Source organism: Myxine glutinosa, chromosome 6 (assembly GCF_964187855.1).
Source record: "Myxine glutinosa chromosome 6, kmMyxGlut1.1, whole genome shotgun sequence".
Lineage (NCBI taxonomy): Eukaryota > Metazoa > Chordata > Myxini > Myxiniformes > Myxinidae > Myxine > Myxine glutinosa.
Genome location: NC_136266.1, coordinates 108739174 through 108764660, shown reverse-complemented (window position 1 = coordinate 108764660; position 25487 = coordinate 108739174). Strand labels below are relative to the sequence as shown.

At 46.5% G+C, this 25487-nt stretch overlaps 1 protein-coding gene across 2 annotated transcripts in view; it reads left to right on the top strand.

The window, feature by feature from the left end:
• MPHOSPH9 (M-phase phosphoprotein 9) overlaps positions 1–25487 on the top strand; it is a 164343-nt gene that overhangs the window by 99171 nt on the left and 39685 nt on the right. For both annotated transcript variants that reach the window (XM_078780351.1, XM_078780352.1), the window contains exon 23: positions 14213–14280. In XM_078780351.1, the coding sequence (XP_078636477.1) occupies positions 14213–14280 (68 nt within the window). The remainder of the gene's footprint in view (positions 1–14212; positions 14281–25487) is intronic.

Sequence of the window (25487 nt, the reverse complement as noted above, 5' to 3'; positions counted from 1 at the left end):
AGGATGCGCGAGAAAGGTGTGTAACGGACGGGTGCATGGGGAAAGCGCATGCTGTCAAGAGTAAGGGTGAGTGCGCGACCGAGAGTGGAGGTGAGAGTAGTGAGAGTGACAAGGAGAGTGAGCTGGTTGTGACAGGTGGGCGAGGATGTACACCTGGGATGGAAGGATGCACACCTGGAATGGTAGAGCGTGTGTGGGAAGGCACATTTGAGTTGGTAGTGAGGCACGTGGTTGGGTGTGCGGGTGAGAGCACACCTGTGATCGTCACAAAGGAGGTGACCGAGAAAGGGGCGCGAAGCGGTGTATTGGTGAGGTGTGCGAGCAACGAATGTGTGCCAAAGTGTTCGGTGGTCAGGTGTGTGACCAAGTCGGTGAGCGGAATGAGAGTACCGAGGTGTGAAAGAAAAGGTACGAGGAGAATGGGAACGGCTGCATGTATGAGCAAGAAAGAGGTAGCGTATGCATGTAAGCCTGCAGGTGAAGCGTCGACGGTAACCGGGTTAAAGGTTAGGTCGACTTTTAGCCGGATCGGGCCCTCGGTGCGTGCCGGGCTTCGCGTGCCGCGAGAACCAGCGGAGATCCGAGCCACGGCGGGTTCGAAAGGACCGCCGTGCGCGATCCACGCTGGGCCTCGCGTGGAGCGGCCGCGTCCGGGCTCCACAAGGCGGAGCGGGCAGCTCGATAGGAAGGGTCGTCATGGCGACCACTTTCTATTGAGACGTGCCGGCAGGTCGAGATCGGGACATTGGATGACTCCACGTAGTCTAGTAGGAAGACTAGGTCCCCCTGCACCCCCCGGAGATATACTTCTAATCAGTGTTTCTAGATTGGAAAAAATGTGTAGAAAATGACTAGCTATGGCCCCAAGCTGAAAAAATGTCCCACATACCATTTTTATGCAAATTACTGCTGCAAATTTTATGCAAAATTATGCAAATTTTATGCAAATTTTTGATGAGGAGTAGAGTTGAGGGGTCTTTGAGGGCTTCATCGAGGTGCTCTCGGTTGCAAGACTGGGTCATTCTGAGAAGCACAGCAGGGTCAGAGATCATGATGTTCTCCTCCTCAGTGAATCTCTCCATCAACAGCCTCTCCATTGCCTCACACACTGTTTTGAGGCAAAAGAGGGACTTTGCGTAGGCCTTTCCACTGAGAACACCTTTGAGAGATCCACTTGTTACTAGTTGTGCCTCAAAGAGAATCTCTGCATATCCAGAACCACGCATCTTGTGTCCAGTGAGCATCCCGATGTAGTTCATGGATGTGTGGAAGGGTCCAATCGTTACTACATGACTAGCAAATTCATTTGGCCAGCGCCAGATGATGGGAAGGGCTTTCATGCAGACACCCAGATCAAATGTATTCAGGACCCATCTCTGACCCACCTCAGCAGTTGCTGCCTCGGAACGCTTCAGTAGCTCACGAACAACTGCGTTGTCTGTGATCGGTTGGTGGATAGGCGTGCAGTAGTCGACTGTTGATTTGCTGGGTGGGGGAGAACCAGTTGCAGAGGTGAAACCCCCTAGCCCAGGCACAGGCTGCAGGCCATTGCCATGCCATGCAGGCACCAGGCACAGACCGATCACAGACAACGCAGTTGTTCGTGAGCTACTGAAGCGTTCCGAGGCAGCAACTGCTGAGGTGGGTCAGAGATGGGTCCTGAATACATTTGATCTGGGTGTCTGCATGAAAGCCCTTCCCATCATCTGGCGCTGGCCAAATGAATTTGCTAGTCATGTAGTAACGATTGGACCCTTCCACACATCTAGTAACTAGTAACACAACTAGTAACAAGTGGATCTCTCAAAGGTGTTCTCAGTGGAAAGGCCTACGCAAAGTCCCTCTTTTGCCTCAAAACAGTGTGTGAGGCAATGGAGAGGCTGTTGATGGAGAGATTCACTGAGGAGGAGAACATCATGATCTCTGACCCTGCTGTGCTTCTCAGAATGACCCAGTCTTGCAACCGAGAGCACCTCGATGAAGCCCTCAAAGACCCCTCAACTCTACTCCTCATCAAAAATTTGCATAAAATTTGCATAATTTTGCATAAAATTTGCAGCAGTAATTTGCATAAAAATGGTATGTGGGACATTTTTTCAGCTTGGGGCCATAGCTAGTCATTTTCTACACATTTTTTCCAATCTAGAAACACTGATTAGAAGTATATCTCCGGGGGGTGCAGGGGGACCTAGTCTTCCTACTAGACTAACGCCGAGGTGGTGCATGGGATCTCGGCCCGGGTAAGCCTCCGTCCCTGCCCCGAATGCGGGACGTATCCAGCCGCTGGCACAAAAGAACCCGCGTTCATTGCTCGGCTGTACGAAGCCGGGCTGTAGATGTGAGTTGGCGCACCGAGAGGATGTAATAAGTAGACGGGTGATAGTGATAGTGATTTAAAACGAAATTTAGAAAAGTGAATAGAATTGGCAGTAAATGGAAAATTTTTGAATTGTTGGATTTGGACGAGCGAAATTGGTAGTGAGAGACCCCCGATGTGGTGGGATGGCAAATCCACCATCCTTCCCATGTGGGGGCAAAGGAGCACTAGATTATGGGGTGTATGGCAGTGAAAACTAGCCCGGGTGGGTTAGGATATGGTGTGTAGGGATCTAGCGAAGATTGACATTAGGTAACGTTAAGTTTAGTTAGTGACTGATACCTGTAGTGGGGACGCAGGTAGATTAGTATGGATGATAATGACGTGGGAGCGCAATAGTTTAAAGGGACGACTGGGAAGCGCAAGTTTCAGAGGGGAGAAGTTAGCTGAGATGATGCCGTGTGTGTGAGGATTGAACAGGTATGATTGAACAGGTGTGATTGCACAGGTGTGCAACTGAACAGGTGTGTGGAGCAGTGTATGAGGGAGTAGTGGTGATTGTGTGTTGTGTTGACCAACTGGTCCAGAAAGAGGAGGAGGGTGCAGGTGGCACCAGGTGAGATTGCACAGGTGTGCAACGACAGGTGAATGAAAGACAGGTGTATGGAATAAATGGTATGGAGTATTGGAATGGATGGTCGTGGAGTGAGTATGGTGGAAATTGTGGAGTGGAGTGGATGGTGCGAAGGTGTGAATGGGGGAAGAGTGGACCCCCATCACGGATACCCGGGGCGGGTAGTGTAAGTGTTAGGTAGAGGGTATAGGTAAATTTTGGTTGGATATTGGCATCTGTGGTGCGGGTGGAAGAATGGTGATTGGATGGGTGCATTAGTGTTGTGGAAATGGCTGGGCGTGTAGCCTGTTAGTGTGTGTAGTTGTTTGAGCACTCCACCACTGTGAGGATGTCGGCCAGGTGAGGCCGCAGGTGGGCTCTGGGAGCCGGTAGTAGTTGTTGTGGATGGGGCCCGAGGATCCGGAGGACGGACCCGGGTAGCCCAGTGCCAGAGGGCACCATGGGGTGACAGAGCCAGGAGAGGGGCTGCCCCCAGTTAGATAGGTTAGGGTGAGGAGCTAGGTAAGCTCGGGTGGCAACTACAGTGGTGGAGGTGTGCAGGTGGGTAGACCTGTTGGGAGAGCTACACGTCGCGGCCCAGAAATTGTGCGAGGGCACCGGGAGATGAATCGGGGGAGTGAGACCCCAAATTGAAGAGCACCACAGTTTGGCCAATGGGAATTGGTTTTTGGAACCCATAGTGTAAGAGGGCCAATGGTTTGGCCGGAGAAAGACCCCGGGTAGTGTAAAGTGTGTTAAAATCATTTAGAGGATAGTTAGGATGAAGGATCTCCTCGCACCATCTGCATCCACTCACCTGAGGTGACAGGTACTCCACACCATGCCATGTTTAATTATTTTTACTGTGCAAATGTTTGGAATGTGAGACGCATCATGGCGTGGGTGTGACATTGTGCGTAATTCCATCTCTTCCTCCTTATGAGGATTGATGATGAATTGATGATGGCAAATTTTTGAAGTAGAGGGATTGTGGTGACGAATTTGGTATAGGGGAAATATGGGGAAGACGTGACAGTAGTGACGAATTGTTAATGTGTAGGTTTTGTACATATGGGGTAAGGGCAAGGGTGGGCTAGGTAACAGGGGGGTGACGTACGGTAGGGACGAGCTTTCTCACTTCGCCCTCCGTACGCATTTCGCCTTGCATTGCCTTTTTGATGTGTACCCTTGAGACCTTACCCCTCGCTCATCTGTCTTGTCCCCCCTTTTGTCTCCCACATGAGGACCTGAGCGCCGTTGGGCGCCGAGGGGAGCGTGCGTGGGTCGGCCATTGTGCGCCCGAAATTCCCAGAACCAGCTGTCTGCATCGATGCACCACATTATGGACCACATGTCAGTGGCCGAGCACCACTTATGGACCCCATGGGTTGGGGCATGGCCCCTCTGCTGGGACCGGCCATGAGGGCCCGAAATCTTGCTGGCGGACCTTGGCCACAGGGCACCGATGCCCCACAGGTGAACCACACATAGTCGGCCTGGTGGGCCATAAATAAATAAAAAGGACACATTGGGTGCAAGTTTTATTGAAAATAGGCCGCCAGTAAGCAAAGCAAAGGAAATGACAACATCTGGAAGAGAAATATTAATAACCAGCAGAGGGAGCCGAAGAGCAAGAGACACCTGCAGGGTTGGGTTTGTTGGTTTTATTTTATTCATTGAACAATGGGGACTGCACCGATTGGTGCTTGGGTGTGTATTGGTGCGTTTTTGGGTGCTTTAATGGTGCATTGATGCAGAGCAGACTGTCCTCCCCCCAGAAAGAACAATTACAGGTCCTGGGTTAGTTTTGTAAATAAAAATAGCGTCAGTGTAAATAATGCTCCCCACCGTCAGTGTATAGTTTGAAGACCATTCCGCAATTCGGTTAACTGTGGGCGTAAGTCTGTTAGGCAGGGTGCAATGGAGCAGCGGGACACATTTATTTATGTTTTAAAACTGTCGCACTCAGGGTCAGGTTAAAAGTAGAGGGAACTACACCTACTTGCCACACTAAGGTAAAAGTAATAGGCCCGGGACGTGCCTAAGGGGAGGAGGGTGCAGTGTTGTGGATATGAGAATGTTTTTTTATTTTGTTGTTGTGGTAAAATGTTGTTGTAAAAGGTTGTTGTAAAATATCACCCCTCCTCCCTCCGTTTGTGGTTGTATAAAGGTCAAAGGGCGTTTCCGTAGTTAGTCCATAAAACATACATGCAGGACACGATATATCCTTTCTTTTGACAGTTATATCCTTATTATGTGTATTAGCGTAAGGCTGTGTCTTCCATTAATTGAAATACTCCATTGCACCAGTGAAAGAGAATAGATCCCCTTTCCTTCCCATCCCCAAAATCTCCATCCCATATTACATCCCCTCTCGTCATTGCTGAGCCTCGATTCCCAATCACCTCCCCTCCAATAACCGCCAGTGACCACGAGGCTCGAGTCAGGGAAGAAAGGCGTGTCTCCACCTCGTCAGAGGAGGGGAGGGGCGCGCCCGCCCGTCGTCGTCCGGGGCGGAGCCCGAGGGTCGCGCGACCAACCAGGGCCGCGGTGAGTGACCCGGTAGGTGTGCCCTCGGAGTCGGCGGCTTGATTTCACCGGGGGTGATAAAAGCGACTGTAAGGGACTGCTTTAAGAGAGAGGCCTTGGAGATGAGCATGAGATGAGAAGAGAAGAGAAGAAGAAAGAGAGTTGCAAGGAGTTGGTCACAGTCGGTTGCCAGAGAGAGAAGTCGGTGGTGAGGAGTGAGAGAAGCAAGAAAGAGTTGAGGGTTGAGGGACCAGACGAGTGAGACAAGTCCTGGGAACGCAGCGGACGGAGGCCGCCGCAGCCGCGACACCCGACCGCCAAAGGGGGCCTGAACGGCGGTTCGGAGCAGGGCCGAAACGGAACGGCGGCTGCTGAACGCGCCGGTTGTGCTGCAAGACCCCCCCTTGGACCTTTCCTCTCCCGCCAGCCATCCACCTTCTGCCATCCCTGGCATTCCCCGTGTGAGTCGTCTTTGTTTGTTCTGTCCTGGGTAATAAGTTAAGTCTGTAGATAAGCTAAATTTGCACTGTGTCACATGCGTCTTGTACTTGTAAATAAACTGAATTGCTTTTTTGTTGCTTGTGTGTAAATCGTAGGAATAAATTTAGTAGTCTTTCCAACCTTTCTTGGCCTTCGTTTTCCTCTTTACATTGCGTCGTTTTTGTCTTTTCCCTCATTGAGCAGCTAGGGTGCGATACGGCCAAAGTCTGGGTGAATCGGGTGAGTGTTGTTAGGTCGCGGTTCTAAACCACCGCTCGGTCTATAACATCTAACCGCGATCTATAACAATATATTAAAGTATTTCTAATGTCGACAAATCATATCTTAATTCTTGCAAGATTTGGTTCTTTGAATAAATCACAGCACCGGGAGAACCAGCTCCAAAAATGGATCTTTGTGTTTATTCAGCACCCTAGTAATTGGTTCTTTGTGTACTAATTACACAGCACCCAGGCCCCGCTCATATGGATCTTTGTGCAGCGCTACACAGCACCTGAGCAAAAGGGGTTTCATCTACATTTTCCCTATCTGGTGTACCATCCGTGATATTTGTCTGCTCATTCACTATTCCTGATTCGTCATCAAGGATCTCCATCATCACACAGCGTACTTAATTCCGCTTTTTAATGAGAGTTCAACAGGAATTTACGACTCAAAGGAAAAGAACGAGCAGACCTTTTGCAGGACGATAACTGGAATTAGTCGTGAAAATATATCCAAATACACAAAAATACACACCCACACAAATAAACAACATTTATTCCGTTTAACAGAACAAACATTTCCTCTATCATGACATGCATGTCTTCAAAATTATATGCCCAAGAGAAAAAGTAAAATTAATTAAAACTGCGGGCAGTGATGATCCGGGGACCATACCGCTCCATCCTGATTGGACGAGTGCGTGCTAGAGTCGTTAACAACGACAGTCCAGATCCGATTGTTCAAAATTTCAACTCAATCGATCGAAAAATGAACGCAGGGATGCATTTTAAAGGTGCAGTGGCACTAACTGAGTTGCCACGAATATGGCCATGAAATTGCCAATATGGCCATCACAAAATATTTTCCTTAATCAATTGGCTCATAGCATAACCAATCTGCAAGTATTTCATCCGAAGATGTGTCTCTGAGGACTTTTAATTAAATAAGTCATTTATAAATCAACGAGTTAATTTATTAAATGATTAATCAATAAATCAAAATTTTCCTTGACAGCCATATCACTCGGTCAGTGTCATGTCCAAATATCAGCTTCCTTACTCAAAAGGTGCCTGAGTTAATGTAATGTAATTACTGTAATAAGATTACTGCAATTACTGTAATGATTACTGTAATTACTGTAATTACCGGAACTGTAATTACTGTAATTACCTCAGGTAATTACTGTAATGTAATTACTGTAATTTAATAAGCAATGTAATTAATTAAATAAGTACTTCATTAATCGCTAATAATGAAATAATTCCTGAATTCTTATCCGATTCACTTAACATTTTGAGTGTCCCCAAAACGTTGGAGCAAAACGTTGCAACAACGAAAGTGAAACGTTGTAGCGACGTTGTGGAAACGTCAGCAAAACCCAACAAACAAGAACAGTACACATTTCCTGTAATTATCTCTCATACTCACCAAACAAGAACAGTACACATTTCCTGTAATTATCTCTCATAATTACAACAAGAACAGTACACATTTCCTGTAATTATCTCTCATACTCACAACAAGAACAGTACACATTTCCTGTAATTATCTCTCATACTCACCAAACAAGAACAGTACACATTTCCTGTAATTATCTCTCATAATCACAACAAGAACAGTACACATTTCCTGTAATTATCTCTCATAATCACAACAAGAACAGTACACATTTCCTGTAATTATCTCTCATAACCACAACAAGAACAGTACACATTTCCTGTAATTATCTCTCATAACCACAACAAGAACAGTACACATTTCCTGTAATTATCTCTCATACTCACAACAAGAACAGTACACATTTCCTGTAATTATCTCTCATACTCACAACAAGAACAGTACACATTTCCTGTAATTATCTCTCATAATCACAACAAGAACAGTACACATTTCCTGTAATTATCTCTCATAATTACAACAAGAACAGTACACATTTCCTGTAATTATCTCTCATACTCACAACAAGAACAGTACACATTTCCTGTAATTATCTCTCATACTCACCAAACAAGAACAGTACACATTTCCTGTAATTATCTCTCATAATCACAACAAGAACAGTACACATTTCCTGTAATTATCTCTCATAATCACAACAAGAACAGTACACATTTCCTGTAATTATCTCTCATACTCACAACAAGAACAGTACACATTTCCTGTAATTATCTCTCATACTCACAACAAGAACAGTACACATTTCCTGTAATTATCTCTCATAATCACAACAAGAACAGTACACATTTCCTGTAATTATCTCTCATACTCACCAAACAAGAACAGTACACATTTCCTGTAATTATCTCTCATAATTACAACAAGAACAGTACACATTTCCTGTAATTATCTCTCATACTCACAACAAGAACAGTACACATTTCCTGTAATTATCTCTCATACTCACCAAACAAGAACAGTACACATTTCCTGTAATTATCTCTCATAATCACAACAAGAACAGTACACATTTCCTGTAATTATCTCTCATACTCACCAAACAAGAACAGTACACATTTCCTGTAATTATCTCTCATAATCACAACAAGAACAGTACACATTTCCTGTAATTATCTCTCATACTCACCAAACAAGAACAGTACACATTTCCTGTAATTATCTCTCATAATCACAACAAGAACAGTACACATTTCCTGTAATTATCTCTCATACTCACAACAAGAACAGTACACATTTCCTGTAATTATCTCTCATAATCACAACAAGAACAGTACACATTTCCTGTAATTATCTCTCATAACCACAACAAGAACAGTACACATTTCCTGTAATTATCTCTCATAATCACAACAAGAACAGTACACATTTCCTGTAATTATCTCTCATAACCACAACAAGAACAGTACACATTTCCTGTAATTATCTCTCATAATCACAACAAGAACAGTACACATTTCCTGTAATTATCTCTCATAATCACAACAAGAACAGTACATTTCCTGTAATTATCTCTCATACTCACCAAACAAGAACAGTACACATTTCCTGTAATTATCTCTCATAACCACAACAAGAACAGTACACATTTCCTGTAATTATCTCTCATACTCACCAAACAAGAACAGTACACATTTCCTGTAGTTATCTCTCATAATCACAACAAGAACAGTACACATTTCCTGTAATTATCTCTCATAATCACAACAAGAACAGTACACATTTCCTGTAATTATCTCTCATAACCACAACAAGAACAGTACACATTTCCTGTAATTATCTCTCATAACCACAACAAGAACAGTACACATTTCCTGTAATTATCTCTCATAATCACAACAAGAACAGTACACATTTCCTGTAATTATCTCTCATACTCACCAAACAAGAACAGTACACATTTCCTGTAATTATCTCTCATAATTACAACAAGAACAGTACACATTTCCTGTAATTATCTCTCATACTCACAACAAGAACAGTACACATTTCCTGTAATTATCTCTCATAATCACAACGTTTCTTTGGTCCATTCGCAAAGCCAAAACGAACGACCACAGAACCCTCGCCATTAATATCTATTGTAAGCGTGCCAAATCAATAAGTATCAATTTTTTCTATGAGCCTCGACCAGAGGGTGGTTGTTACTCACAAACACCATTTCTAGCTGTTCCATTGTCTGCCGATTCCCACTCTGCTGTTTTTGTCTCATAATCAGGATAAATTTGGAACAGCCCTTAAACTAACATCAAGCAGATCAATTTTTATATTTAGGTTGAGGTTTCACACAAACTGGTTAACTAAATAATACAGAATTATTATTATTATTATATCTCCGCCTTGGTGACCAGTTTATGTTTTGTATCCCACTGATAGGCCGGATCTGGATTCGGACCTGAACCAAAATCCAATCATTTCGTCGTGTAGTGATGGACCTGGACAAAATTTTATGCAATTTTTTTTTTTTCCCATCGCCATCTTTCATCATAATTCTGGACCGGCATGAGGGGGGTTGTCTGTCATGAATTTATAGGCATGGCGGGAAAACTGAAAAAAAATTATTTATTTAAAACGGGTGTACACGATTGTACACGTGTACGGACGGACCTTACCGAACCGGCAAACAAGTCGCTTCATGCACATCAGTGGTGCGTTTCTTCGTGGCGCGTGTCAGAAGAATTACACAGCGCAGGAAAAATACGTATTTACAGAAATCGTTAAAAAACTCGGATAATCGCTAAAATCGTTGTGGCCGGTGTACCATATTGGAAATATATATATATATAAATATAATTCCGTTTCCCGGTTCCCTGTCGCTCGCCAAGCGCCGATCAAGTCAAGTGCTTCGAACAAGTGCAAAAAAAAAGTAGTACTTTATCCGTGTGCGGGTGTGTAAACGAGTGTACCGGCCTTACACGTCCTTGAAACAAGCGGTCGCAAGGTGCACACTTGCTCCGCCCGCTTCCAGGTCACAGTAAGGCCCTTTAATTAACCAGCGCAAAAATACGTATTTACAGAAATCATTTAGAAAAAAACGAATAAATTGCTACAGTCGTTTATCGAAATCCCATTCGTGATGGCTCACGCCACCTATATCGCGGCATCGGTGCACAAAGAAGCCCCAGATCACCTGCTCCCCCATGTATGTACCCATAACTTCCAAGTTCGTAAATCATATTGGGCAAGACAAGACACACTCACCTTTTAAAGAAGACTTGCTTGTACAATTGATCGCAGCGGTGCCTCCAAGATTGTCAGGGAATTTACTGGGGGACTCACAGGACTCCAAAGACCGGACACAGGTTACAAAGGTCTAGTTTATTAAACTGTATTCACTTCATCCAATTACCAAAATGATACCGCATAATATAATGGATCAGGTTAACTCTTTTCGCTGGTCCTTCTCGTTCATCCGACACTCCCGTTCGGTCAGCGCTTCACGTAGCAAGTACTCGTTCATTCCATCGTTCCGTCGGGCAGGGCTTCTGAGGACAAGTGTACTTTACTCAACGTTTGCTCTCGTTATATCGCCAAACTGGACTTAATCTCCTCTCCGCTAATGTCCCGAGGTCATGCATCGCACCGAGTCCTGGCATCAGCTCGCTCCCCTCCTGCTGTGTAAATGGAAATCACAGCAGGGGGGGGTGCTCTAGCCTGGGGCCTTGACCAGGTGTTTCAAGAGATTACATTGTTCATACACATAAAATGTATCTGCTTTGTTACCAGGTTAATTAATAAGTTACCAGGGCCAATCAATATGTTACACTGAGTTACACTTCCACAGTGGCACGAAATTTTCACCATAGGAGCGCCTCCTCCTGTAGAATATTTTAATGATGATTATGACGTCATAGGTCACGTGTTGTAGGCACCATCTTGGAAAAACCAAAAAACGTTGCACCCACCTCTATGTCTCCGAAACTACTCCATGGAAAAAATTTAAACGTGGCTCATTGTAAAGAACTCCACATGGAGAATAAGTGTTGTTAACGATGACGTCATTGGTGCCGTAATTATGACTTCATAATTTGACAGGGACAACGCTTAGTCTGATCAGTTTGAAATTTATTGAGCATTATCTACGCAACAATTATATTAGAGAATTTGATTTTATGATTTAATCGCTCACGTTGTCTGGCAGCCATATTGGATCAAAGAAAACAAGCGTTACGCCTAGGTCCCCCGTCGGTGAAGTGATGTGAGTTGACAAAGTGGAAGACGCAGAAAACATGCTATGATATGATATTTCGCTCACAAGGTTCAGACATACATGGAGGCGGCCATCTTGGATTTTGACGTGGCGACCCAATTTTCAATGGCGTTCTTCCTTATGCCTAGATACACCCACACACCAGATTAGAAGTTGGTACTTCGCTTATTTTTCAAGATATTCCCCTCACAAGGTTCAGACATACATGGCGGTGGCCATCTTGGATTTTGACGTGGCGACCCAATTTTCAATAGCCTTCTTCCTTGTGCCTAGATACACCCAAACACCAGATTAGAAGTTGGTACTTTGCTTATTTTTCAAGATATTTCACTCACAATGTTCAGACATATATATGGTGGCGGCCATCTTGGATTTTGACGTGGCGACCCAATTTACAATAGTGTTCTTCCTTATACCGAGATACACCCACACACCAAATTAGAAGTTGGTACTTCGCTTATTTTTCAAGATATTCATCTCACAAGGTTCAGACATACATGGCGGCGGCCATCTTATATTTTGACGTGGAGACCCAATTTTAAACAGCCTTCTTGCTTGTGCCTAGATACACCCACACACCAGATTAGAAGTTGGTACTTCGCTTATTTTTCAAGATATTTCGCTCACAAGGTTCAGACATATATATGGTGGCGGCCATCTTGGATTTTGTCGTGGCGACCCAATTTTCAATAGCGTTCTTCCTTATGCCGAGATACACCTACACACCAAATTAGAAGTTGGTACTTCGCTTATTTTTCAAGATATTCATCTCACAAGGTTCAGACATACATGGCGGCGGCCATCTTGGATTTTGACGTGGCGACCCAATTTTAAACAGCGTTCTTCCTTGTGCCTAGATACACCCACACACCAGATTAGAAGTTGGTACTTCGCTTATTTTTCGAGATATTTCGCTCACAAGGTTCAGACATATATATGGTGGCGGCCATCTTGGATTTTGACGTGGCGACCCAATTTTCAATGGCGTTCTTCCTTATTCCGAGATACACCCACACACCAAATTAGAAGTTGGTACTTCGCTTATTTTTCAAGATATTTTGCTCAGAAGGTTCAGACATATATATGGTGGCGGCCATCTTGGATTTTGACGTGGAGACCCAATTTTAAACGGCGTACTTCCTTGTGCCTAGATACACCCACACACCAGATTAGAAGTTGGTACTTCACTTATTTTTCAAGATATTCATCTCACAAGGTTCAGACATACATGGCGGTGGCCATCTTGGATTTTGACGTGGCGACCCAATTTTAAATGGCGTTCTTCCTTATGCCTAGATACACCCACACACCAGATTAGAAGTTGGTACTTCGCTTATTTTTCAAGATATTCATCTCACAAGGTTCAGACATACATGGCATCAGACATACATGGCGGCGGCCATCTTGGATTTTGACGTGGGTTGCACCCACACACCAAATTTGAATGCGGTCCTTCGCTTACGCACGCACACAGCCCGCACGCAAACACGCACGCCCGCACGCACACACGCACGCACGGACAGACGGACGGACGGACAGACACACGGACGGAGGGGAAAGCCATAGTCCCCCTTTCGCTACGCTGTGCGACGGGGGACAAAAACGTTCAAAAACAGAACAGTTGGCTCGCACCAAGTTGACTGTGCAGGGTAAGTATTCTATGAATACCGTCCAGTTAATTATGAATGATGACAATTTCCTAATATGTTCTGAGGCTACTGTGATAGCTATATTATTAGCTAACATTCAAGCTGTAGATTGCATAAATAATTATTCTACCTTAAAAAGAAGTTGATTAACTCTTTTTATTCAACAGCTGTTTGAATTATTTGATGACACTTAGAAATTATTTATTTTTAATCATTTATTTGAGATTGTTGTCTCTCTTCTCCCGGCACATGTGCATACATAGAATGTTAGCTAGTTTTACCTATTTCTCACCACCTCTGGATATTCTCAGCTGTACAGTTATGATCTGTTATAATAATGGGCTTTCAAACTATCCCTATTATGTAGGTAGATTTGGTGGTCATTGTTAACCAGCTGGCACGTCTGTTTCTTATGAGAGTGTATGCCTTGTCTCAGCTACTTCTGAACTAGTTAATGCCAGATTTGACATGACTCGACTTGTGATCATACACTAGCTGCTTCCAAACCAGCACGATCACTCATGAAAACCTAATGGATCATCCTGGTTCGGGCTTCTGATAACAGGAAACGAGGAGTTTGTGTCTGCTTTTAACTAGTTCAGGTCTTGCTAGTGGAGACAAGATCACAATCCTGTATATGCACAAGGATTTAGAATGGAATGCACTGGTTGATTGAAATACTGTGTCTTGCATAGCAAATTTGATGTTCATCTCTGCTCCCTTGATCCCTCCAGTCTGGAGCCAGTTTCCAGGCCGAGCACCAAGAAAAGACTGAATTTGGCGCTCAACACATCTGCTTCTGGTACGACTAATGGTTGTTTAGACAGTTACCCATTTTTCTCTTCTTCTTGGCATATACGGAATTCTCACAAAACTTTGAAATTTTCTCACAAAACTTTGAAATTTGTACATCATGGAATTATTTTACTATTATTTTTGGTATTATGATTAATAAACGTTCTGAAGCATAATGCACCTGAATATGCTGTTTGTAAAAATAAGTCTCGCTTACCAATTTCATGGCAAAACAGAAACAAATTAACCTTTTGCTGAGAGCCATATAGCAATGTGGGTGTTTTATTCCTTTCATGTTCGGAGGGGTGTTGAGGAACCAGAATGTTTCAGCAACAGAAAGGATTTATAGAGCGAGCGATATCTGACATGCTCAGCGTTCTTTATCACTTCAGCTGGAATAACGAGCAACAATATCTATGAGGACAGTATTACTATTACACTGTATTACAGTATCCTACTGGGCAGTACATCGCCAGCTGTTTCCAAAAAAAAATCGGGACTCACAGAAAAATGAGTTGACAGAGGGTAAAAGGCAACATAGTGACAGTGAATGTACAGTTGGACACAAGCAAATTAATAAATTAAGAACAAAAGTGGAAATAGGGAAGGGGAGGAGATGAAACACAGTAACCCTGCAAGTAAAAGGGTTGGGTTTGGTAGTAGGTTGTAGACAGCAACCGCCTCCGGTATTTCTACCGTTCTGACTTAGGAGCGTTAAAGTGGTGCCCGGAACCATCTTTCACTCTCCGTGTCAGGATTGCTGGTCTTACTTTGAAGCTGGCTAGCTTCAATCTCTCTTTCTTGCAAACAAACATCATACACTTTTCATACTACAGTTTTAATCACACACTTTTCATCATACACTTCTCTTCTCTTTTAAGGCCTGGCCTCGATGAGGACTATATAGTTCGTGACAGAAGCCTTTAACGTTAAAAAAGTATATTAAAAAATAAAATATTGCAGGTAGGGATGGGGGAATGTCATGAGAAGATTATGGAAATATCCAAAGACGAGTCTACATACACACCTCCAGACTTGACCATCCTGCAAGCCAATCAATGTATTTGAGACATTTGCTTGTTTGGTGAAGTTTTTTCACGTGAACAAAATACTTTGACAATCTTTGGAAGCACAAGTCTCTCTCTGTTTGTTGAAAAATTTAAATACAAGACAACCACAGTTAATTGTCAGCCAATGTTTAAAATGAGAGGCAAAGTCGAGAAACAAACGAATAACCGGAGAAAACTAAATAACTGAAAAATATGTGCAGGAAGAATTTACGACTTACTATATATATAGATTTGGTATTTAATATGGAATATTTTTTTGGGGGGGTGAACTTACTTTTCAACATGACTTAGAACCAAAAGTTAATTGGAATTATGTTGAAATTATTCTAGATTTTGTTAATGTGACCTTTAAAAGAAACAAAAACCACATTTGACATTTCGAAACAAATAAATTGATCCTTGAAAGTGATGTAAACTGATATCGAACTCAATTCACGGACAGTACTGTGTTAAACTTCTGTGCGTTTTCCAGAAGTATCTCTTTATTTTGCACATTAGCCAAATTTTTTAAAACAAAAACAAAAGTTAAATTACGACTGGGATTATGGACAGTAAAACAGTTCAGTACTTCGTGTAACCCCCACGAGCATTCAGGAGAGCACGTACACGTTGAGGCATGCTGTTTACGAGATTTGCCAAGGTTTGGACAGGAATCGCTTGCCATGCAGTGACAATAGCCTGCTGCAATTCACGCACAGAGGTCGGCTGCTGGTCCAAGTGGTCGATTTGACGCGTTAATTCTGCCCACAAGTTCTCTGTCGGATTCATATCCGGGGACATGGCAGGCCACTCCATATGCTCTACACCACGGTCAGCAAGAAAGTGTTGGATCATGCGAGCACGATGAGGCCGTGCATTGTCATCTTGGAAGACAATGTTTCCTCGAAAGGCTGCACGACCAAATGGAAGCAATGTTTCTTCCAGAATGGCCCTGTACTTGAACTGGTTCAGGTTTCCATTCAGAACAACCAGGTCAGTTTTGCCCCCTGCATGAAAAGCAGCCCAAACGGTCACCCCACCACCTCCAGCTTGGCACTATACAATCTTTGTTGTAGGCTTCATGCACTTGTCTGCGCACTCGGACGCGGCCATCTTGACGATAGACCAGAAATCTAGACTCATCACTGAAGGTCACGTGATTCCAGTGTCCTGGCTGCCATTGACGGTGCTCTCTGGCCCACTGCAATCGGCGCTGGCGGTGTTGTCTGGTCAGGCGTGGCTTTCTCAGGGGACGCCTGGCACGATAGCCTGCTTGAACCAGTCGTTGGTTGACTAGCCTTCTGGATACAGGCACATTTGTCAGTTGCTGCCACTCAGCCCTAAGCCGATTAGCTGACTTGGTACGGCCATTGCGGACTAACCGGTGCAGCTGGCGATCATCCCTCATTGTGGTTCTGCGGGGACGTCCTGGCCTCGGTATTGGAGTAAGGACACACCTCTGAGCATTTCGTTTCAGGATTTTTGACACCTGACCTTGAGTGATGCCATACTGCCGATCAATAGCACGCTGTTTCATGCCGTAATTTCGTAAAGCCACTACTCTATGACAAACAGCATTGTCGAGTTGACGGACCATCTCCAGAGGAAGCGGCAATAACTTTTGGAGACGTGCAGCAGTTGTTTTCCACTAATACAGAATGCAACAACCCTTGTATACCCGACTGTGAAGCCAATCATCAAATGCACCTGTCCGTACATTTTGCCACACCACCTGTGATATAATCCTGTTGTTGACTTCTTGCTGCGACAGACAATCAGTGACATGGTTCTTTTAACAAATAAATCACCAAAGTGTAAAAGAAACTCACCAGATTGATACACTGAGTTAAGAAAGTAAACCCAAGTCAAGAAAAAAAATAATTCCATATTAAAGCCAAGTCTGTATATATATATATATACAGTGCATTCAGAAAGTATTCAGACCCCTTCACTTTTTTCACATTTTGTTATGTTGCAGCCGTATGATGAAATCGTTTAAATTCATTTTTTCCCTCATCAATCTACACTCAATACCCCATAATGACAGAGAGAAAACAGGATTTTAGAAAGTTTTGCAAATTTATTAAAAAGAAAAAAACTGAATTATTAGGTATATAAATAATAATTAGGTATATATATATACAGGGTGACCCAAAAAAACCTCCCACATTTCGAAAGGCTGTAGCACTGGCAGTAGTGAGGCGGGAGGGGCGGGGCTAGGGTCTGTTGGTAGCCCAACCCCAACCGTCCTCAGTCGCCAACATGGCGTGGTCGGGAGCACACCATGCGTTCGCTGTCGAAGCGTTCTTCACAAACAACCGTTCCATGATCGCCGTGCAGAGGGCCTTTCGAAGACGTTTCAGTATTCCACAGAACCAAAACGTTCCAGATCGGAAAACCATCTTGCAGTGGGTTGAGAATTTCAGGGCAACAGGCTCAGCTTTGAAAAGAAAATCACCTGGTCGACCTAGGAGCGCTCGTACGCCTGAGAATATTGAAGCCTTGAGGCGATCTGTTGTGCAGTCTCCGAGACGTTCTGCGCGGAAGCATGCTTTAGCTGAAGGGATATCCCGGGAAACTGCAAGGAGAATCTTACACAAAGACCTCCACTTCCATCCATACAAAATGACGGTTGTGCAAGAACTCAATGCGAGAGACTGGATAAGCCGCAGGGAGTTATGCGAGAACATTCTGCAACGTGTTCCAGAAGATGCTGTTCTCTTGTGCAGTGACGAAGCTCATTTTCATTTGAGTGGCTCTGTCAACAAACAAAATTTTCGCCATTGGTCTGAAGACAACCCTCGCATGCTACACGAAAGACCGTTGCACTCCGATCGAGTGACTGTGTGGTGCGCTGTTGCCGATGTTGGCATCGTGGGTCCTTATTTCTTTGAAGAGGGTGGTGTAACTGTTACCGTAACTTCTGTCCGTTATATTGATATGCTCGAAAACTTTCTAAGGCCACAACTCGAACACCTTGAGCTTGAAGAACTCGATGCGTAGTTTCAGCAAGATGGAGCTACGGCACACACAGCTCGAAGATCATTGCAAGTGCTGAGGGAAATGTTTCCGGATCGGGTGATCTCGTTGCGTGGCGATGTTGGGTGGCCGGCCCGTTCCCCTGACCTCGCCCCTTATGATTTTTTTCTGTGGGGCTACCTTAAATCACGAGTGTATACTCATCGACCCCAAACTCTTGAAGCCCTTAAGGTTGCTATTCAGCAGGATATAGCCGCTGTTCCACCCGACATGACCCGTCGAGCCATGGCAGCCTTCAGAAATCGCCTCCAAGCGTGTATAGACAATGACGGCCACCATTTGGAGGATGTCATCTTTAAAACATGATGAATAAAAACTATTGAATGAAGTTTCATGTGTGCAAATAATATCTTGATTATCTTTAACCATTTTTTTTCATTTACCTTTGAAATGCGGGAGGTTTTTTTGGGTTACCCTGTATGTATACGCCCTGCCCGACATATATATATATATATATATGTGTATATATATATATATATATATATATATATATATATATATATATATATATATATATATTGTTACAGACGCGGTTTTAGATGTTAGTTTACCGAGCGGTTTGGTATTACCGCGTCCGCACAGGTACTCCCCGATTAGAACCCTATCCCGCCCGATTCCACTCGAACGTTGGCCAAATCGCGCTATGCTAAATCAATGAAGGAAAGGACACAACGGCTGGGATTAATGCAACGACACAAGGGGTACAGTTCTCAAGACCTCCGGAGGAGGATATAATATTGGTGATGCAGAAACGGGTAGATTACACGGCAAGAGGTAAAGCACAGCAAGATGGGCACTTAGACACAGTCTTATCTTATTCCCGACAGACCACAGACAAACGGGACAAGACTGACTTACACGGGGATTGATGGCAGGGAAGGGCAGGCAGTCGATAGCTCAAGGTGCACCTTGGCTCAGGGGCAGAATCGACCCGGTCCGGTCCAGAGATGCGGGGAGGTATTTCTCAGCGATAGGAGGTGGCGTCCTTTCTTCTCCAAGCTGAGGCGCATCTGACGTCACCTCCGTCTTCCTGCGCATGCCCAGCGGGGAGTGACACGCCCTCGGCTCGTTAGCTCCGCCCCAGATGGAATCGGTCCGCCGCTTCTTATTGGGTGCGGGGGGTTACCGGGCTCCGCCCTTGACGAGGATCTGACAGCGAGCCCCTACGTGGTAACCCCGTCGGAGCACATGTTCAATGGCGGCTAACCAAGCCGGAGTGAGGACGCACACTCCCCGCGCCGCCGCCGCTGTTGTTGTTGTTGTTGTACCATGAGGAAGAGCTGCGGGGAGGTATTGGGAGGTCCTAAACTTTCTAACGGTGCCATACAATCACATTCTGGTGCAACGAAGAGTCAGAATTAATGGAAACGAGTCCTTAACTGACATAGACTAAGAATAACTAGCAAGATGTCCTATAGTTGTCTACGTGAGATGCGGTGAACCTGGGCACGACATTTAATGTGGGAAATAGGGGAAGGTCGGTTCTACAGAGTGTTGTTTACAGAAAATGGGACTAGGGAATGGGGGATTGGGGATAGTTGGGAAGTATTGGGGAAATAGGGGAATATTTACAAGCGGATATGGATGGAGGCCAAATCCCATATCCGCAACATTGCACCCTTCTCTACGTCGGGGCGTACCGACCCGATAAATTTTTACCTACGTTAGTGTGGCACTCAGATGTAGTTCCCTCTACTATTAACTCAACCCTGAGTGCGACAGTTTTACAGATGTTCACAAATGAGTAAATATGTCCCCCTGCGACGTTGCACCCTTCTCCTCACAGAAACACACCCACAGGATAACCGAATCGTGGAAAGAATCCTCAAACTAAACATACAGCCGGTAGGGAGCATCATTTATACAAGACTACACTGATATTTACACTACGATCCAGGACCTGTTTTTGGAGGAACACATGCAGATGTTATGCATAGAGAGAGCACGCATGCCAGCATCGATACACCAACCCACGAGTGCTCTGTGGCCTTATGGCCTTTAATAATGTGCAGAGCACCCCATCCAAGCACCAAAAGCACCACCCCATAACACAGTCAGCACCATCCGGTGCACCAATAAAGTGTTCATAGTCACCGGTGGTGTCGCAGCCGGCCGATGTTCTGCCGCTGGTCTTGCCTTCATGTGGTGTACTTGGCCTTCTGGCTTCTTTCAAAAATAAAGAAAGGCGCCAACCGCGTCCATTTCTAAATTGTGGCCGTCAGGGGGGCCAACTATAAGTGGTTCACCTGTATGGCATAGGTGCCACGTTGACCCAGGGGTCCATCCACGGGTGGTGCTTGCCCGCAAAAGACTGCGGTCCATGGTGGGCGGCCACAAAAATTGCGGTCCATATGGTGTATCGATCCCGGCAGCAAGCAGCGAAAGTGCAGGCCCACAACTGCAGAGCCAGCACCTCTCTCTCCTCTCTCTCTGCCCCAAAGCCAGATCCTCGGAGGTGGGAGACAAAAGAAGAAGACAAGTGAGTAAGGTGGTAAGGGCGCAAAAGTGCACGCAATACAAGATGATGCACACTGGGGGCACATGGGAACCAGGTGAGACAGGTACGTTCCTACCGTACGCCCCCCCCCCCACCAAGTAACCTACATTGCCCCTCCCTTACCCCTTACTGTATCCACAAAACACAACACTACCCATAAACATCTACTTTACACATCAACAAACGTCCCTACTGTCTTCCCCGTTCCTCCCATAAACCAAATTCGTCTTCTCTCCCTCCTAACCAATCAAATTTGCCATTTCCAACTCTCATCAAAATTTGCCATCTCCAACTCAACATCAAAATTTGCCATCACCAATTCATCATCAGTCCCTCCTAAGGGGAGAGATGGAATCACCCCAATGTCTCATCCACGTCGTGATGCGTCTCACAAATCCAACAGCAATTCTCCTTTCCTGCACACAGAACAAAGAAAACACAGGTGTGGAGTCATCATCATCACCTCAGGTAAGTGGCTGCGTATGGTGCGACAGGTTCATCAATCCTAACTATTTCCTAAATGACTTTAACAACTTTACATTACCCGGGGTCTTTCCCTGCCAATCCATTGGCCAACTTACACTATGGGTTCTAAAAACCAATTCCCATTGACCAAACTGTGGTGCCTCTCAATTTGGGGTCTCACTCCCCCGATTCAACACTCGGTGCTCTCGCACAATTTCTGGGCTGTGACGTGTAGCTCTCCCAGCAGGTCTACCCACCTGCACACCTCCACCACTGTAGTTGCCACCCGAGCTTACCTGCTCCTCACCCTAACCTAATTAACTGGGGAAGGCCCTCTCGCACTCTCACCCCCTCAGTGCCCTCTCTGGCACGGGCTGCCCGATCCACACCCGGGATCCTCAGGCACCCACTGACACTAACGGCTCCCAGAGCCCACCTGCGGCCTCACCTGGCCGACATCCTCACAGTGGTGGAGTGCCCAAACCAACTACACACACTAACAGGCTACACGCCCAGCCATTTCCACAACACTAATGCACCCATCCACAATACCATTCTGCAACCGCACCACAAATGCCAATATCCAACCACAATTTACCTATACCCTCTACCTAACACTTACACTTCCCGCCCCGGGTATCCGTGATGGGGGTCCACTCTTCCCCCATTCACACCTTCGCACCATGCACACCACTCCGTACCACTTACTCCATGTATTCCACACACCTGTACTTGCACACCTGTGCTCTCACACCTGGTGCCACCTGCACCCTTCTCTCCCCAAGCGCATTCGCGCCGATCCACAACACTCACTACTCATACACTGCTCCACACACCTGTTCAGTTGCACACCTGTGCAATCACACCTGTTCAATCCTCACACACACGGCATCATCTCATCTAACTACTCCCCTCTGAAACTTGCGCTTCCCAGTCGTCCCTTTAAACTATTGCGCTCCCTCGTCATTATCATCCACACTAAACTACCTGCGTCCCCACTACAGGTATCAGTCACTAACTAAACTTAACGTTACCTAATGTCATCTTCGCTAGATCCCTAACAATATAACCTAACCCACCCGGGCTAGTTTTCACTGCCATCAACCCCATAAGCTAGTGCGCATTTGCCCCCACATGGGAAGGGTGGCAGGGATGCCACCCTTACCCACCGGGCCCATCGCTCATCAATCCCCCAGTCCTCTGGCACTAATAAGCCCCCCTTATTCAGAGGTACTGGGTCCCGCCTCGGCATCTAAAGCCGAGGCAATCCACGGGGGCGCCTGCTCGCCGGTGTAAGGCCTTCTAGTTTCCCGGGGTCTGGCGGGGGGGGGGGGGGGGGGTGTCTGGGGTCGGCTAAGCCGCTCCCCCCTGGGCGGAGTTGAGGACCTCAACCGCCGGGGATCATCCCGGCGCGTGGCTCGACAGTGCCGCGCCAGGTGACCCAGACGGTTGCAAGTATAGCACCTCACCTGATAAGGTGCTTGTCTCCGGAATTCCAAATTTCCCCCCCTGAAGGTCCGAATTGGATTACCCGCTCGTGGTCCACCGCGGGCCACCTCCGGGGCCGCCTGCCATGGTCCAGGTCCCGCCAGGCGCTGGTCCACCAGCCTCCGGACCATGCCCGCCAGGTCAGGACTCACGTCGGGGGCGGGCCCCCGAAGGGGTCCGCCCTCCATCGGAGGTCCCACCTGGCGGACCGCCATTGCGTGACGCTCGCTCCCCCGGGCCAGGGGCCTCGCTGCTTCCCAACGGGCCGCAGCGTCAGCCGCCTGGCTCAGAGTCTGCGGGCGCTACATGGCGAGCTGTTGCCGGAGCTCAATATCCGGGAGGGCCTGGATAAAATGGTCCAGCGCCAGGCTTTCCCGGGAATCCGCTGCCATGCTAGCATGTGCGATCCCCACTGCGCGGCGAATGTCGTGGGCAAGTTCCCCGATGGCTTCCTGGGGCTTGCGTTTTCGCAGCGCGAGCTGAGCTTTAACAAGCTCGCTCTGCTGTTCAATGCCGAATCGATTAATTAGGGCGTCGCGGAGGGCTGGCAGGGTGAGAGCACCCGCTGGTAATGCCGTCAGCACCTCCGCCGCCGCGCCGCGCAATGCGGCCACCAGGTGTACTCCACCTTCGTCCTCACCCCAACCGTTGCCCTTACACACACAGTCAAACTGCGCCAGGTACGCGCGTAGATCACTCTTGCCGTCATACGGCGCGAGTGGGACCTTGTGGGACCACCTCGTATGCGAGTCGTTGCCCGCCTGCCGGACCCCGTGCGTCGCCCCTTGCGGGGTCAGCGCGGGGCCGAACCGGCCGGGCCCCCACAGTACATTACCCCCAAGGGGCTCTCGTGCCTCCCCTGTCCCTCTAACAACTACCCCTGTTGGTGTCGATGCATGGGTCACACTTCCGCAACCCGCTACCCATTCCATACCACCACAACCTTGCTCACCCACACCTCGCACCTCTCGTTCCATACCCTCCGGACCAGCCATACACCTCACTCTTGGCCTCTCACGAACATCCGGGTCTATCTCGACCCCCAAGCTTATTAAATCACCTGGCGCATCATACGCACGACCATATTGGTCACCACTTACACCGGGTCCTCTTTCTCTTCGCTTCTCCTCCATCACCTGCGAATCCCTCATCCGGTTAATGAGCACATCATCACGATCCGAACACAGACTTTGGACCAATTCTTTTACTTCCTCCTTTATCTCTTTCTTATCCTCTCTCCGTCGCTTCTTAATTTCGCTCACCCCTTCTTCCACTTCTTCTAATTTCTGCTTCACCTCCTTCATCTCCTCGTGCGCCCCTTTAAGTTCTTCCTCTAACTCCACTTAATTTTTTTCTATGTGCTCCCGCACCTCCCGCTCTTTAACCTCCATCACCTCTACCACCTTGTCCATTTTCCACGTCAGGTCCTCATGTACCGTCTGACACTCTTTTTTAATTACCCCTACGTCCTTTTTCATCTCCTTCTGTGTCGATTTTAAACCCTCTATTACCGCTGTGTTCTTCTTTACCTGGTCCCCCAACTCCTTTTGTCCCACTGTCAGTTGTTCTACTCCCAGCGTCAACTCCTCTATACCACCTTGCAATTTTACAGTCCCCTTTCTCACCTCCTTCTCCATGCGCTCCTTACAGTGCCTCACCTCCTCGCGCACTCCTCCGACCTCCTCACTCACACCTCTTCTGATCTCTTCTCCCATCACTTGCATCTCCTGCCCAGATGCCACCCTCATCTGCTCCATTTCCTCCCTGTGAGCATCCAATTTAATTTCTACCCCCATTCTGACCCCCTCTATCTGCTGCCCCATTTGTTTAACTTCCCTTTCTGCTTGGTCCCTCATGTCCCTCAATTTGCCTTCCATACTGTTTTCTAATCCCTCTAACCCCTTTTTCATCCCTTCCATTTGATTCTCCTGAACGGCCATTCTGTTTTCTACCCCCATTAACCCCTCCTGTATTTCCCCTAATCTATTGTCTAATCCCTCTATTCTACTCCCTAACCCTCCGATCTGGGCCCCCATGTCCTCCCTCAATTTCTCGCTATTGGACCCCATGTCCTCCCTCAATTTCTCGCTATTGGACCCCATCCTTTGTTCTAACCATTGGCTATTGGCCCCCATGTCCTCCCTCATTGCCCCCATACTGTTTTTCACTTCTTCATTATTCTTGTCCATAAGGGCCTTCATTTGCATAAAAAAAAGGTTCAAATCCACCGGTGGCGCTACTACGGTCGCGGGCGCGGTCGCCGTGGCCATGTGCGAGGCGCCATTTTGCGCGCCCGTAACCTCGTGCGCGACGACGCTATTTTGCGAACCTGCCACCCTCACTGCTTCGCTCTCCTCATGTCCCTCATGTCCCTCAATTTGGTCCTGGATCGACCCTGCCTCACTCTCTACCGGAACCCAGCCGTCTTGATCCGCCATAGCGCGACTTTCAAAATTCGGGTTTTTATTTTAAAACAAAACAAATTTCGGTCACTTGTAATTTTGAGCGCGTTAAACGCGCTTCGGGTCCGATCTCACTCCTCGACACCAATTGTTACAGTACTAACACAATTGGTGTCCAAAATTTGGGCCTAACAAATTTAGTCCCAGGTCCGAATCCAACTCCTGACAACCAATTGTTACAGACGCGGTTTTAGATGTTAGTTTACCGAGCGGT